At 41.5% G+C, this 17,420-nt stretch overlaps 1 protein-coding gene across 1 annotated transcript in view; it reads left to right on the top strand.

The window, feature by feature from the left end:
* The window catches only part of UBE2H (ubiquitin conjugating enzyme E2 H), a 65,950-nt gene that overhangs the window by 23,474 nt on the left and 25,056 nt on the right, over positions 1 to 17,420 (top strand). Inside the window, exon 2 of the mRNA XM_077474146.1 lies at positions 14,993 to 15,069. Coding sequence (XP_077330272.1) covers positions 14,993 to 15,069 — 77 coding nt within the window. The remainder of the gene's footprint in view (positions 1 to 14,992; positions 15,070 to 17,420) is intronic.

Raw genomic sequence — 17,420 nt, 5'->3', positions numbered from 1 at the left:
TACCTCCTTGATGTTTTAAATAGGAATGGTAACATATGTTAATAATGTTTTGATTTCTTATCTGCAGCTTTGAAAACCCACATGGTCATCTCTCCTTTGCTCAGCTTCCTCCATCTAGAAGCATATGATGTAAAGCTTTAAAAGTTATTCCCAATGATTTTTGGTTTGTGATTTTTCATGTTACGAACATAAGCAACTGAAGCTATGCTTTTTTTTTTTTTTTTTTTCCTTTGATGGCTTTTGCTGAAGCCGTCCATACACAGTGCAAATTTCTTTCCTGCAACCATGATTCCCACATCAACAAAGTGCTGATAGGGGAATCCCACCTGCTGAGCCATTGTCTGCCATCCTCACTGGGAGAAGACCGTGATTATCTTAAAATTGTTACCAAATTTTCAGTTTTTCAGGTGGACCTGTTCGGACACTACTTTCACCTCTATGGTGCAGTGGATGTCAGCGGGGACATGTCCCCTGACATCCGCCGATATCCGATTCTGTCTGTGAAATCTAATTGGATGGTGACCCTATGTTTCATCCGTCTGGGGGATCGGATGAAAGTGGACAGACGGTCCGTTTTAATCTGATCTCCACATAGAGGAGAGCGGGGCTCTGACTGTTCTGTCTCAGCACAGTGAGCGGAGATGGACCTGTCATCCGCCTGTTCATCGGGGATCAGCATATTGAGCTGAGCACTGACTCCTGTGAGCCGCTGCGTTTTTCTAGTGTGAACCCAGCCTTAATGGACAATTGCGTGGTCATAGAACACTGTACTCGTGTACACTGAAATTTATAGAATTTTTTTTCACACAAATAGAGCTTTCTTTTGGAGGTATTAGGTCACCACTGGTTTTATTTTTTATCTAAAATTTAAAAAAAATTACATTTTGAGAGAAACTATTTTCTACTTTGTTCTAAAACCTATTCAATAAAATCTAATGTCTTCATAAATTTAGGCCAAAATGTATTTTGCTACTTGTTGCAAGTGCTGGCAGTGATCGAGGCTGATTCTGCTAACACTGTTTTTGAAGACTCTATTAGACACTAGTATAGTTCTGACCTTGACCAGGATATGGACCCGCACAGACACTACTAGTAGTGGTGGTAATCAACCTACTAGCTGGTCAGCAAGTGGTTAAAGTGCATGTAAACAGTTGTGTAAAGATGACTCAGAAGTTTGGGCTCCCCCTCCTCTTCCCCCCCATCCACCGCTGGTGTTCTGCTGAAAACTTTAACTCGCCAAAATCTCCAACCACATCACTTCCTGTGACTCACCAGCAGCAATAATTGCCAATTTTGATGACTGTGCGGTTTTCACAGAACAGCAGTGTATACACTATGGTACACAAGGAGTTGGCTGTTTTGACAGCACACCAAGTAAGGAGTAAAAAAATTGTCACTGCCTTGGAGTTGGCCACGTTGGTTAGTAGCAGGCGGACTAACCGTGTCCACTCATTGTGTACCATAGTACAGTGATGGCAAACCTTGGCACCCCAGATGTTTTGGAACTACATTTCCCATGATGCTCCTGCACTCTACAGTGTAGTTGAGCATCATGGGAAATGTACTTCCAAAACATCTGGGGTGCCAAGGTTCGCCATCATTGACCATGCTGGTGTTCTGTGAAAACAGCCAAGTAGTCAATCTGCAACTACTGCTGCTCCAGTCATCGGAAGTGTCGTAATTGGAGATTTGGATGAGTTGGCTTTTTTTCTCAGGACACCGGCCCACTCAGGAAGTGCAGTGCGCTTCTCAAATGCGCAGCACCCGAGAGCCGATGGAAACGTTGTCTGGGGTGGCCATCATCACTGGATTCCAGGACAAGTAAGGCTACTTGCACACTGAGGTGCTACAGCGCTAAAAATGGCACCTGTAAAAGCCTCTCCTGTTTCTCCCCGAGGGCTTTCACACTGGAGCGTTGGGCTTGCAGCCTGGTAGGAGCGAGTGGTGTATATGCCACTAAAACGACAGTAAAGTGGCGCTAAAAATAGCACCACTTTACCGCTGATGCCCACTCCAGTCTGAAAGTAGCCTAAGGGCCCTAATATTAATCAGCAGCTACAATGTGCAGCTGCTGACTTAATTCTTTGGGGGGCGGAACTCCTCTTTAATGCATATCTGAGTAAAAAAAAAAGCTTAGCTTTGTGAATTGAGATTTATGTATGCAAATTTTTAGTATGCATTTGTCTGCTAAACTATAGCTGTGCTTCACTGTTGAACACCTTATGACAATTAAAATCTGTGAAGCAATGCACTCCCATTGCATCTCCACAGTTTCAGTTAGTCACTGTAATGACTAATTAAACCTTACTCTTAATAATAGAATGTCAAATGTAGAAGAGAGAATTTTCAAGTAAAAATACGCTCATTGCAAATGCATTATACTTTCACTTTTAAATTTGTGTTTATGGTTCAGTAACATGTTTAGGTGAAATGCTATTTCAATTGGTTGAATGTGTTTGGGCACTGGACTAGAACCGAATGCATTTGTGTAGAGCAGGGATATTGGGATGGACACATCCCCCAGGGTGAACGGTTAATGTCAGATTGTTGCTGTTCTGAAGCTTTTGTATTGAGCAATTGGCATGGAAAATGTTTCTTTCCTGTGTGACGTTTGGCAGGATTTTTCTCATGGATATGGTTAGCATTGTGCTTGGAAATAGTTACTGCCCTACACTGATTACAACTTCAGTCTTAAGATCAGGTTACCTGCAGCTGCATACTTGTATATAGAGGTCTTCTATATTTATGACATGTGGTAGTTTTGCAATCAGGTATTGCATCGCATACGAGCCTCTACCTTGAATTTGCGGTTTATGCCTTATGATAAACCATAGCATAGCAATTATTTGTGCTGTGGGTTAGTTAGACAAGTTTCTCAGGATTTAGCCATGTTTATTCTCCTCTTTCACTCCCCTGGATTGGCTAATGTGTATGTTGAGGATTTTTTTCGGAATGCATTGAAATTGTAGAATTTAAAACCTTTTGCCCTCCAGAAGATTTTACCCCCCTCATGACCAGGGCATTTTTTGCTATTTGGCACTGCACCACTTTGACAATTACGCAGTTATGCAACACTATGCAAATGAAAATTAAAATTTTTCACACAAATAGAGCTTTCTTTTGGTGGCATTTGATCTTCACTGGGTTGAAAAAAAAAAAAATTTTATATTTCGTTTGCGCAAAAGCTGTCTTGTATAGATACTTTTTTTATTTTTTTTTATTACTAGTAATGGTGATCAGCAACTTCATGTGGGACTGTGATAGTGTGGCGGGCAATCTGACGCTGGCTGGGGTACACCAACAGTGACATCAATAGTGACACTAATAGAGTGATTAGTGCTAATACTATGCACTGTCGCCGTACTAATGACACTGGCTGGTAAGAGGTTAACATCTAAGGGCGATCAAGGAGTTAAATGTATACTTAATGTTTACTGTGCTGCTTTTCCTAAGCAATCTTGCTGTGTTTTTTTTTTTTTTTTTCCCTTTGCAGAGAAAAAAACGATTGTCTGTCGGTTTTCAGAGTTCTGAGTTTACAACACTCGGCTCCCTTCCCTGAATTATGAAGCCGATCAGCAGGTGCCAGTGATCATTTGTTGGCCAGCACCCGCTGATCGACTTCTGCTGTAACAAATCACAGCGCAGCTGGGGGTGATGGGCATGGGAACCCTACCCAGAAGCGTTTGTCACGTTTCGGATACTGCTGAATTGAATATGTTCTGTGCGTTTTTTTTTTGCATAATTTGTCTATCAAAACAAATTATCCATTTCAGCTCCAGAAGATTTTACCCCATTCATGACCAGGCCATTTTTTGCTCTTTGGCACTGTGCCACTTTAACTTGCGATTGCATGGTCATACAATGCTGTACACAAACAATTTTATATATTTTATTTTCTCCACAAATAGAACTTTCTTTTGGTGATGTTTGATTACCACTGGAGTGTTTTTCTTTTTTTGCGCTATAAACGAAAAAAGCATAAATTGTGAAAACGATATATTTTTTTTTATTTTTCTTCATAAATTTTGATCAAAATGTCTTTGGTAAAAAAAAAATCCCAATAAGTGTAAATTTGCCTGAAAGTTATAGCGTATATAAACTGAGATCTGTACTGGAATTTTTTTTTATACTATTAATGGCCGTGATCAGCGACTTACCAACACAGAGCTCTAGGCTATGATTGTACACAGCTGATCAGCAGGTCCCAGCCATGAATCCTTGTGTAATGTATGCTGATTTTACTAAGCAAAGTTTACTTTGCAGGGAAACAAAAACCAGCACATTGCTGCTGTCAGCTTTGTGTTGATTATACACAAATCTGTCACTCACTCCGGCGGGTCCTGGCCATAGATCATTGACCAGGAACTGCTGATCGGCATGTGCTGGAGCCAGTGACGGCACAGCTCAGTAGGCGGTTGTGTGCCCGCTACACACAAACCCAGGATCGTGTGTGTTTGTGTGGCATTCTGCGCAGCCGGCCCTCACTTTAGCAGTAAAACTACAGTGTATTGTAGGCAAGTGGTTATACTGAAATCATCATGTGCAGACAAACCTCTTAAATTCCTACTAAATGTAAAAGACTTGATCATGATAGTGACCCTGTCACTACAGGGTCACTTGTAAACAAGCATTTCTGCTTGCCTTTCTACCCTGAAACGCCATTGATATTGACATTTGCTGTTCCCTGTCCCACTGCGGGTACTGACAGTTCAGGGGTTCTGCGTTCATGCTCCCTCTAGTTGCTCCCAGACAGAGCTGCTGTTGTAGCTATGAGCTTTCAAGCCTCTGGTTGCCATAACATATGCCATTCATATGGGAATAATAGGGGATAGCTATGGCAAATGGTACAAGTAAATAGAATTCAAGTGATTTTAACATTTTACTGCGGCTGCAAGGACAATGTGGCCCTCAAAGATTAAAGTAGTACTATAGGCAAAACATTTTTTTTTTCTTTTTCTTTTTTTTTCCATTTTGGATAGAGTAAGGGAGTGTTACTCATGTCAGGCTTTTTTTTTTTTTTTTCACCCTCTGTGTCTCATTGTGGCGATTTCCCTTCACTTCCTGTCCCAAAGCCGAATGGGAAGTGTGAGGAAATCCCTGTTGGTTTAAACTATAAATCCTTGGAGACCTCCAAATCACCAGAACTAGTGTCCCCATAGGAAGATTTCCCTTTTACTTTTCTAGGGACAACACAATTTAGAATTTTACTTTCAATGATAATGGTAAATGGGACAAACAGATGGTGAATCTCCTTAACTGGGAATCCATCTCCATTTAAAACTAAAAAAAAAAAAAGTTTGCCTTTAGTTAAACTTTAAATAAAACTCCTGGCCCAAATAGCAGAAAAATCATGTTGTTTGGCCAGCTTTCCTCTGATTTTATCTCCTTCAATATCTGTTATAGCTTTTAGTGTTACTAAACACACAAGTAAAATCATTCTGTATATGCAGGAAAACATGCTTGTTACACTCACCATGGAACCTAAGGGGTTAATCTTGTGCATTGTGTAAAAAGGCTGTTTATCTGGTCTTCTGATTCTCCTCTTCCACAGTCCCCAAGCCATCTCTTGATAGTACTGAGCCTTGGGGGCACTCTGCACATGCTCGGTTTGGTGTGTATTGCTAAAGAGGTTTTTGTTTTGTTTTTCTTTTCTGGGGATGGTGCTTGTGATCAGCACAGGGCCAATCAGCACTGTCTAGACAGAGGGATCAGGGGTCACACAGCCTCATAGGACAGGCACAGAAGAAAGAAAACTCCTACAAGCTTTAACCAGTCTTCAGCTGGATACTGATAAAAGTGCTCTAAACTGCTGATGAGAAAAGGTATTTAGCAGTTTATATTTACTAAAATGATTGCATTTCCTTGTTCTGCGTAGTGTGGGAGACCAGATATAGTGAATGTAGGGTTCTGGGTTTAGTACACTTTATGTTTGTACTTCTGAGTTCACAGGCTTGGCATACAGGCGGCACTGGGCGGTTAAGATATATTGAAATCAAAGACTTCTTGTACAGGTAGCACCAGAGGATTTATCAATACTGGAGCAGACAGAATCTGGTTCATTTGTACATGGCAACCAATCTGCTTCTATTGTTAAATTTAAATTTGAAGGCTTAGAGGTTGTAAACTTCTATGGGGAAGTTGTACCTATAGGTAAGGCTTACCTATAGGTACTGTAAAGATCTCCTAAACATGTGCCATTCAGTAGATATTTACTGTTTACTGCGCCGATAATGTCATTGGTGCGTGAGCTCTGAATGAACCGGCCGCCCGTGCAATTTCTTCAGGCGAGTGTGCTGCGACCGGCGGCTCCCCTGCGCGGGAGTGACTTCACGTGGCTCCGGCCAGTCACAGAGCCAGAGTCTGCGGCCCCGGAAAGATGGGCAAAGATGCAGGTAAGTGTCACATAATGTGCTAGTGTGCAATGCCTTTACATTGAAGAAAGAAAGGAAGAAAAACGCACTAGGGTTTACCTCCTCTTTAACTGAGAAAGCCGATTGGTTGCCATGCACAACTGCTCCACATTCTGTCTGCTCCCATTTTGATAAATTCCCCCCCCCCCCCCCCCCATCATGTTTACACTTGTAATCCCATCGATTGGTGTGCAGAGCCGCTCGCTATATTATGTAATCTGAGCCAGAGTGGTGTCTGTGCAATTTCTTACTGCTTGTAAAATCACTCTTCAGAAAAAGCAAACAAGCTGCTGTGACACAGTACCCTGTGATCGCTGTGATGACCAGTCCCAGTGATTACAAGGTATGGAGCCGCTAGATCAGCCTTCTATGTTGTCTGTAATCAGTCATTCATAGCAGTCTGTGTATGTGTTTCTAAGGCATTCCAACTTTTTGGGATGGGAAAGAGACACCTATCAGCAAACGTATGCAAAAGTATGCAGGCATTAACCACTTCACCACCGGAAGGATTTAACACCTTCCTCCTGACCAAGCGACATTGTCGCTTTAACTGACAATTGCACAGTCCCGCGATGCTGTACCCTAATAAAATTTCTGTGCCCCCCCCCCCCACAAATGGAGTGGTATTTGATCACCTTCACCTCAGCAGCTGGTATTTGATCACCGCTGCGGTTTTTATTTTTTGTGCTATAAATAAAAAAAATCTAAAGTTTTGGGGAAAAAAACATTATTTACTTTTTTGCTGTAATATCCCCAAAAATTTATAATTTTTTCCTCAGTTTAGGCCAATATGTACTTTTTTACATATTTTTTATTTTAAATTGCAATAAGCATATATTAGTTTGCACAAAAGTTATCGTGTCTACAAAATAGGGGATAGATTGATGGCATTTTTATTACAATTTTTTTTTTTTTTTACTAATGGTGGCGATCTGCGACTTTTAGCATGACTGCGACATTGCAGCAGACAGATTGGATACGTGACACTATTTTGGGGCTATTTGCATTTATACAGGAATCAGTTTAGGTGTTAAGCACTAGGGGCTGATCTAGGGGTTAAGTGTGTTCCCTAGGCATATTCTAATGGGGGGGGCTCACTAGACCAGATTACTGCTCCCAATCACTGGGAGCAGTAGATCCCGGTCATGTTGCCAGACAGAACAGGGAAATGCCTTGTTTACATAGGCACCTCCCCATTCAGCAAGTGGTTAAAGGAGAATTGTACAAAACCAAGATTGGTTAAACCCACAAGTGCTTTTTTTACCACTACTTTTATATTGGCTTTTGGAATTTACAAGTGCAGCTATTTAGAAGTCGAATGAAAGGTTTAGCACTGGAAAACACTTTTTGATAAAAAGTGCATTTTATATACTCGCGTATAAGCCGAGGCACCTAATTTTACCACAAAAAACTGAAAACTGTGGGCGACTCCTGCTGTCATGCAGTCTTAACTGTTCGGCGGCCGTCTGCTGTAACAAGGCCCTGCCGCCTCCTCGTCCGTGATAGATGGAACACTGATAGTTTCCCAGCATTCTATTGGTGTTCTGTCTATCATGGATGTGGAGGAGGAGAGGTTTTGTTACAGCGGACGGCCGCCAAACTGTTAAGACTGCATGACATAGCGGGAGCTGTTTTGGTTATCAAAGGTGCAGATGGGCACATTGAGGCCTCACCCGAGACCCTCACTCAAGTATAAGCCGGGGGGGGGGGGGGCTTTTTCAGCATAAATTGCTGGAAAAAGTCTGCTTATACATGAGTATATACGGTACATCTATATAGATCAGACCAAAATAAGGGACAAATGAGGAGGAATGAGGGACAGTCCCTCGAAATCAGGGACATTTGGGAGCTATGCTGAGGTACTATATAAATGCATGTCCACCACTCTGCCGTTCTTAAAACTGAAGTGCAGCCAAAATCAAAAGCGCACAAATCAACACACGGGACAGAACTTAGTCGAGAGGATGTCTCTTGTGTTGATTCCTCTTCTGTCAGTAATTCTCCTCTGTACTGCCCATTTAGGCCATAAATATAGCAAGTCTGTGGATATGTGTTATTTTTTTTTCCCTTTTCCCCCAAAGCCTAGTGATTTAGAATGGGGCCAGGAGTTATTTTTTTCCCCTCACAATTTAATGAGGTTTTTAATTACTGCAGTGGGTGCGAAGAGTTAATGTTCTGTCATGTTGATGTATTTTTAGATGATGTTGTATGTCTTGTAGTAGCAAATACAAGCTGTCATGTGTAGTGACGGCACCACGATTTCCTGGAACAGCTTTTTCTTTTTGGGAATAGTAATTCCTATGTGTGTAACAGCACATTATGTGCCTGGCTTCATAATAATTGTATGTCTGTGCATGCGTCTAATGCAGTCATTTAAAACCTGGCATATAGCAGAACTGGCATCCTCACTCCAGCTAAGATCTAAAAGGTCCCAGTCATCCAAGTATTCAGTATTAAAAATCGACACTCCATGCAAGAAACTGAACGTCATGGTTTTGTCAGGTGATGTAGGCGCTTAATGCGTCTTTCATGCCTTCTATTTTCTGTGGGATCCTCTATTTCTCTCCTCGGCTGCTTTTGAATTTGAGGCTGAAATAGAAGTAGGCCTTGAGGGTACAGAAAGCATGGGTCTTGGGTTTCCCCAGGTAGCTTCCTGTTATGGTAGTTGGGATATTGTTCTCTGTCTGGGCAGGATGTGTCCACGGTGCTAATTGTGTGTTCCCTGCTCCAGAAATATGTTGAAAAATGGTTTTGGTGCCCTGACTTTTTTGGGGATTTGTTTTATTAATAACTGGAAATTGCACAGCAGGTAGCATGCTATGACCATATTATGTGCTGTTAGATATTCACGACCTTCCACATGTCTGTCCTTATTACTGGTTTTCAGTGCTGTCATGAGTAGGCAGTCATACAATGTGTATATAAAAGAATTATCCCTTTTTTAAATCATTTTGTTGCTTTGCAGCCTGAAATGAAGAAGATTTTTTTGTTTTATCCAGCTGCATTTACTCAGTGCAACTTAGAACAGTGAAAGATATAACACCAATATGGCAGAAAAAAAATTCAAAAACAGTATCTGAGTTGGAAAGGAGGATCACACCCCCCCCCCCCCAAAAAAAAAATGACATGTAAAACTCATTTAGGCATCACTAATACCTTAAAGTGGTTGTAAACCCTTACAACCAACTTTGACCTACTGGTAAGCCTAGATCAAGGCTCACCTGTAGGTCCAAAAAATATATGTCCTAAACCTACACGGCTTAGGAGATATTTGCCGAAAGACAGGCACCGCTGGCTACGGCGCATGCACCATAGACAGCAGCGCGCAGGCACACCGAGCACGCCACGGTCAACGGCGATATTTTATATGTAAAAAATATATATATTTTTTAAAAACTCATTTTCAGTTTTCGGCCAAGTGCATCTTGCATTTTCGGTTTCGGCACCAACATTTGATGAACCTTTTTAAAAAATAAAAAATAAAATCCGTCACTCCAAACTGGATTATAAAGCCGGGAGGAAGCAGTTGCAGTTTTTTGACAAAGAGTGGTCATTGTGTGCATGTGACAACAATATCTCAAATTCTCCACAAATGTGGCTTGTATGGGAGGTTTGCAAGAAAAAAGCCATTTCTCCAAAAGGCTACAAAGACTGAGCTTTGCCAAAACTTACCTTGAAGATTGAGGCTACATGGAAAAAGATGGTATGGTCAGATAAGACCAAAATTGAATTATTTGGCCTCAGCACCAAACAATACTTCTGGCAGAAATCCATGTCTATCCTTTAGTAAAATCACCTCCCACCCAGTACACAAACACTGGCTAGGAGCACAGTTAACCCTTGTTGACCTTGTCCCTGATGTTAACCCCTTCCCAGGCAGTGTCATTAGTACAGTGACCATGCATCATACGCTTGATTTTTTTTTTTACCAAAAACACGTAGCAGAATGAATACATATTGGCCTAAATTGATGTAGAAATTCGTTTTTTTTTTTTTTTAATATGGATATATTTTAAAAGTACTATAAAAAAAAAAGTTTGTCTTTTTTGTTTATAGCACAAAAAATAAAAAAAGCAAAGGTGATCAGTTGCCACCAAAAGAAAGCTCTTTGTTGGGGGGGAGATATCGCCTCACGATCACACAATTAGTTAAAGTAGCGTAGTGCCGTATCGCAAAAATGGCCTGATCAATAAAGGGGCTAAATCTTTTGGAGCGGTTAAAGTGGTTAAACCCAGTCCCAGGTCCCTGTGTTTCTTTATGCAATGCCGGCAGATCATGGTTGGCGTAAGGGTCCAAATGGCAAGGTGCTGTACATTGCGTTCTGAAAACATCACAGCACCCTGCCTCGCTCAGCACTCCTCGACCCCAAAGCAAGCAATGGGCTGGCTTTTGAGCGGATTTATACAAATGTCAAAATGTCTTGATGGTTGAATGTCTGTTTTAAATGAGTGGTTGTTTTAGTAGGTAGGTGGCCACACTAGGCAACAGTCAAATGTGATGGTTGGTGAGCCCCCATAGTTGAAAGAACTGAAATCCAGTGAATGAAAGCGCAGGAGAGGAGCCTGTACAAAACTGCAGGTTAGGCTGGAGTTTATCTTTAGTTCCCTGTTTTACACCTGAGTGTTTTAAAGTGATTGCAAAAGGTTTGTTTTTTTTTGTTTTACTTTTAAATAGCAGATGTCATATTAACCTGCTCTGTGCTAGGGTTTTGCTCAGCTGCCCCAATCATCCTTTTCTGGGGGCCCCCAGCGGCGTTCCTGGCGGCGCCTCTTCAGTGAGTGTCCCCACGGAGAGACGATTTCCATGGGGGCACTCGTGCGGGTGAGCTCAAGTCCTGTTTCTGCGTCCATTGACACACAGCAGGACTTGGCCCCGCCCCAGCTCCGGTGTCACTGTATTTGATTGACAGCAGTGGGAGCCAATGCCAATATATCCAATGAGGACCCGAGACAGCGACAGGGCTCGTGCTTGTCACTGGAACGATCGCGTTCAGGTAAGAAAAAGGGGGCTCTGAGGGTCAGCTGCAGCACAGAAGGTTTTTCACCTTAATGCAAAGAATGCATTAAAGTGGTTGTAAACCCGGAAAAAAAGCCTTCAAGACAAAGACATAATGAGCTAGTATGCATACCATACTAGCTCATTATGAAATACCTTAGATCGAAGCAGCCATCCCGGCACACTGCTCTGCCTGGTGACATGTCTCCTGGAGTTATTTCTGGGTATTGTGGGCTCCAGCGCTGTGATTGGCTGGAGCCGCCGTTAACAGCACTTCAGCTGAAGCAACAGCAGGAACGAGCCGTTTCTTCAGTGCACATGTGCCAATGACATTGGCGCATTCTGGTATAGGAGATATCCATGGTAGCTACAGGTTAGCCTGTGAAAAATGGTTGTAAAGGGTTTACAACTACTTTATGGTGAAAAACCGAGAGACTTTGCAACTCAATTAAAGGAGCGAAAATGCATGGCAAAACTTTCTCCTTTATTCTCTGCCAGGGGCTGTTCACTACCTGTTTACTGCCCTTCCATGTTTTAGGAAAACTGCTGCAGGTTCTTTTTTGGTACATTTGGATACTTTTGGCCCCAAAGTCTTCCTGGGTAGTACAGTTCCCATTGCATATCCAGTCAATTGCATCTATATTAAAGCGGTTCTGCACTCATAATAATACATTTGCCCATTCTGTTGCCTCTAGACCGTACATTTGATAATGCCACATGTTTTTTTTTTATTAATCTACCTTTTGTAATTCGTAGTTTTTTATTTTCCTCCCCTGCGGCGATGGGCGGTCTCTTGCGGGGATCAGCATCATTTCCTGCTGAAGCCCGCACTGTCTCCTGGGATCTCGTCCAAGTAATCCCAGGAGACATTGCGGCTAATGCACCCGGAATCTCGCGAGATTTCGGCTAATACACCCTAAATCTCGCGTGATTTCGGCTGTAATAGCTGTATTAGGGCTGAGAACTTCCTGCGTTTGCGGCATTGTAAGGCTTAATGTACGCGTGATGTTTTTACAACCTCTCCTGAACGATTTAACTTTAAAACATTTGTTTTGCCGCGTTTGCATTTAGAATCGTTTGAAAAAAAAAATGTATTTTATTTTTTCAAAATGGTCAAAAATGAAAAACGCCTGTAAACGGAACGCGGCTAAACACTAGTTACTGCGTTTGGACTCGTTTGGCGCTTGAAATGCCCCTAAACTCAGCGTCTGAACTCCTTTTTTGCTTTCCAAAAAAAGCATCAACTCAACTGCCTAAAGATGACATTAAACAAACCTGTTTAATGTCATCAAGATAACATTGGATGAGTTCAGGGGCAGCTGAAAAAAAGCAGCCAACTGCGTCTGAACGTCAGTTTATCCGGAATAGTGTACATGAGGCCTTATCAGTTAACATTGTTTCCAGTTTTTTATGAACTACAGAACACCTCTCTTGAATGAACCTGAGCCTTGGTTTTGTTAAGAATGTTAAGTTTATTGTCCAGTGATAAACTAATTTGCTCCTTTTTTGGTCTGTCGAATTTACCATTAAAATCATTTTTTTTTTATTGGTGCAAAAATACTATATAAACCATGTATAATGCCTGTTCATCTAGCCTGAAATTCAGGTGTCCTGTGCTTTCTGCCTGTTATCCCAGAGAGACCTTTTAGCCCTCCCTGTACCTTTCTCTTGGACTACAAGTCAATTCCTGTCTATGCAGTATGTGTCCATGGCCATTCATCTTCAGGTAATCGCTGCATGGGTGATTACATACAATCGGCTGTGAATAGCTATGGGAGCAGTCGGCATCTCCTTGCTTTCACAGGGGCTTCCCGCCTGCAGCTAATCGCTGGTAACACCATGCTATGTCTCCCTTGGCTAATTGCAAAAGCCAGATTGTGTAAATTGGGCCCATAAAGAAAATGATCAATGAGGGAGGTGTTCTGTAGTCCTCACATTTACTGTCTGACATTGCTAAAGCTGCTTCTCGATAAAGTGAGCATTGTCATCCTATGGTTGGAAGTGTGCTACTGGCAGGATCACGAAGTGAAAATGGGGGGAAAAAAATGAAATAAAGCAAATGCAGCCACCGCATCTAAGGACTGGTAAGCTGCATTATGTTAGGCCCCTTCCACATGGGGTGGACCTCACCAGGATTCCGCCTCATTAGTGGGGAATCTGTCCACTGAGCAGGTGGATGGCTGGGTTGTGTCCACTCTATGCTTAATGGACACGGACGCAGCACACTCCTCTATGGGCGGTCAGATGTAAACGGGCTGCCTGTTAACACACCACTGCCATCCGTTCCAATCTGTTAGGCTCAGTTCACACTTATGGGATGCGGGAACCCTGAGAATCCACTGCAGGTTCCCACATCACACCCGACTTGCATGGCAGTTTACACTGCCATATGTGAATTGCTGGGAGTGTCAGTACAATGTTACTGACACCCCCATTTCAGCTTGGATATCACACTGCGAACTGACAGTTCAGACATGAATCAGATTGCACAAGTGTCAACACCAATGCGATCTGATTCTGATGCAGACCAAATAGGTCCTGTGCGAGATTGGTCCGACTAATGCAATATCAGCCATGCTCTCTGTATGGCTGAAATCACATTGCATGGACATCACATGTGATCTCGCACCACGTACAAGTGTCGGGACTTGGACAAATCAGGAACGGTGCCCCACCCATCTGTTTTTAGCAGATTGGGTTGGATATTAGTGGGTGTAAACTGATACATACCAGTTTTTATACCTGCTGCTCTATACAGGACAATGGAGGGTCTGCCTCAGAGGCGGACCAGATTGATCCACTCGTGTGAGGGTGAGTGGAACTTCACTGCATCTGAGCACCACAAGCCAAAAAAACGCAAATTCCTTTTTAATATTTAAAGCAAACTTCCCCGTCTATCCATGTCTCCATGTTTTATTTTGGTGAGATCTCTTTGAAAAACACCCCGTAGCGTTTCTGGCTGTGGCAATCTTGAGTAAGGGCAAATGATTCATGTAGCATTTACTTCCTACCCTTAGCTCAAGTATGCATGCAGGAAGGTGTGCTTAGCTGAGGAAACCCCTCCTTCCCTCCTGATGACTCCTGGGATGTATGACATTTGATGTATGACATCATTTGCCTAGACGTAACAGAAGAAATGTAGAAAAATAAAATATGATATACTTTCCTATCACTTTACTAATGCTAGCAGTATGAGGATTAAGAATAATCAATGCTAGCAGTATGAGGATTAAGAATAATCAATGTCAAGTAGAGTGAAGTTCCACAATAAGCTTGTGTTTACACCTTTGTTCAAGGGCTTAGATACACCATAAAATAAAATCTAGTTATATCAATTCTCCCTCTGCTGCAGCTGAGGGATTTGGATTACAATGCAGGGAAACCAGAGCCTAGAATCATAAATGGAAGATTTTGTTGTTAAAGTTCCCTATAAAAAAGTTTGCAAAAAAATAAAAACAAAACCTGTACATGATGATTTTATTAAGATATAATTGTGTGGTACGGCCATTTCAACCTTTTGCTCATTGTTTTTAAAGCTGTATAATCTTGTTGAAACTCGCTTTTGTTTCTTAACTCGATCCTTTTAGTATTGAAAGCAAACATGAAGTCACAATCCTAGGAGGACTAAATGAATTTATAGTGAAGTTTTATGGACCACAAGGAAGTAAGTATTACCTCCTATGTTATTCTGAATGTTTGTATACATTTCGGTTTATGGCGAAATACAAAACTAGGTGAAGTCACGGTTAAAGTGTTATCTAGGTTCTAAAGGCCATACACATGATGGCCACCTTGACGTTTACATAATGACTGTAGATAACTTGTATCGCTTCGTGTGGCCACCATTCTAGGGTTGATCTCAGCATCTATAAAGGGACAGTAGTCCTTCACTTCCCAAAACGTAATTTAAAGGAATTTACGCAGAGCCACGTTGTGGGAAAGTTGGAGAAAGCTGAACCCAAGAACAGCTGCCGCTTGACTCTGTATAGATATTGACTTGGCATTGTTTAGTTAATTGCAGCCAAATGCGAGGAGCAACGCCCCATATTTGCACTCCACCTGACCTCCCACCGTAATGTTACACCATGGGGTCAATTCAGCCTTCTAGAAACCTTCCTCACATGCCTGCAGACCAGCATGTTGGCTGCCACCCTGCTGCGCAGTGATCTGGTAGTTTGAGACTCTGCTATGCTAGCAGACTTCTTCTATACCAGGATAAGAACAGAGCCAGCCATGCAGCAAACAGCTGGATCTATCTGGATTGGCAAGACACTTGACGCCATATATACACTTTAGCTCCAGGCCTTTTCTGGCACTGTTTTGTAACAATCAGTATTTTTTGCTAGAAAATTACTTATTTGGCACTCAAACATTATATATAAACTCTCAAACATAATATATTGTAAAGCTGAGCCCTAGAGAATAAATTGGTGGGTGTTGCAATTTTGCCCAGCATTTTTTCAAATGCAATTTTTTTTTTTTTTGCAAAAAAAGCATAAGCCAATTTTTGCTAAAATATAAAATGTTAGATTAGATATCAAACACATAACACTTTAAAATGTCTATGCAACAGCGAAAAACAATGTCAATGTTACTATCCATAGGCGATAGTCGTTTGGACGGGACAGCCCAACAAAGCCCTTCTGCTTTTAAAAGGTTAGCTGCTAGGATTATAAACAAAGTGGTACTCCCACGCTATTACTTTAAATGGAATATAGTGACTTAACTTCTACTAACACCGATGAGCAAATCCGTGGCTAATGTAGTAGTGATGATGTTGCACTGTCACGTGCCAAATAAAAATAATGAACTTATGAGTGATGTAAATTTATTAACTGTATACTTCTATACAATGTGATTGTATACATGGAATGAAAAACTTGTGTGGTAGAGCAGTGACATTAAAGATTACATGTCCATGCCAAACTATACAAAAAATTATGCACACAAGTGAACAGTCCAAGTGAAGTAAATGCTAAATCAGATGTGCAGATAGTACTAGGTGCTCAAACTCATCCGCATTCCAAAAAAAGTGAATTAAAATTATTTTCTTATAATAGCTATGACACCTCAGTGGTCACACAAACTGGTTTTACTCACATTAACAGTAACAAAAAGCATGTAAAAGAACGGCGTGCTTGTACCGTATCGCCCAATCCCGACACGTATCGTCACATCCCCTTTACTTCATCGGGGTATAATGACAGGTAAAAGCAGTGCCCCTATATAGTATAATAGGCAAGTATATATTGACGGCCATTTTCCCATGGCCTCCTTTTTTTGTAGACATTTTGGAATGATGGCGTTTAGCTGCTAGGATTGCTTTTACAAGAGACCGGACAGTTGTCTCTAAAAAAAAAAAAAATTAAATAAAAATTTTGGATGCTGAAGGCATCCTGTTGTAACCACTTGAAGGTTACTGGTCATCTAGTGGTTAAATTCAGGGCTGACCCTTTTCTTGTCAAATGACCACTGTATAACTTCCCAGTCTTTCGATACCTTTGTCAACTGATGCAATCCACACAGGCATAATGTGACTCTGGGCAATGTCACCATCAGTGTATTCCATAAGCAAACAATTATTATTGCTGCTTAAAATCAATAGGAAAAATTCTAGTTAGTCTATATACATGTACAGTGAGACTAATACTTTGGGAGGAATTTCCCCAACTTACTGTATAAGTTCAACTTACAAGGTATGTTCTGAAAACTTGGTGTAATTTACCTTGGTTTAAAGGTTCACACATTGTGTGGGAATTTTTTAATTTTTTTTTCTTACAGCCCTGTCAACAGTAAAGTGCCTTTGGGTCCTCACGGCATGGCTTTCAATTGCACTGCATTATCACATGGAGAAGAGATGCATGAGAGATTTCAATTTACAAACACTGTACTGGTGACCCCACAGTAGGGATAAAACTTTCGTGGAAGGGAGTTTAGCAAGACACGTAGTCATTCATTAAAATTATGAGAGGTTTAACCTTAAACTATGTAGAGGGTTCTTTACTGTAAGAGCAG

Source organism: Lithobates pipiens, unplaced genomic scaffold (assembly GCF_037356315.1).
Source record: "Lithobates pipiens isolate NorthernLeopardFrog02 unplaced genomic scaffold, aLitPip1_a1.2 Scaffold_8, whole genome shotgun sequence".
Lineage (NCBI taxonomy): Eukaryota > Metazoa > Chordata > Amphibia > Anura > Ranidae > Lithobates > Lithobates pipiens.
The sequence above is the reverse complement of the archived record's forward strand: the minus strand, read 5'-3'. Positions and strand labels throughout refer to the sequence as shown.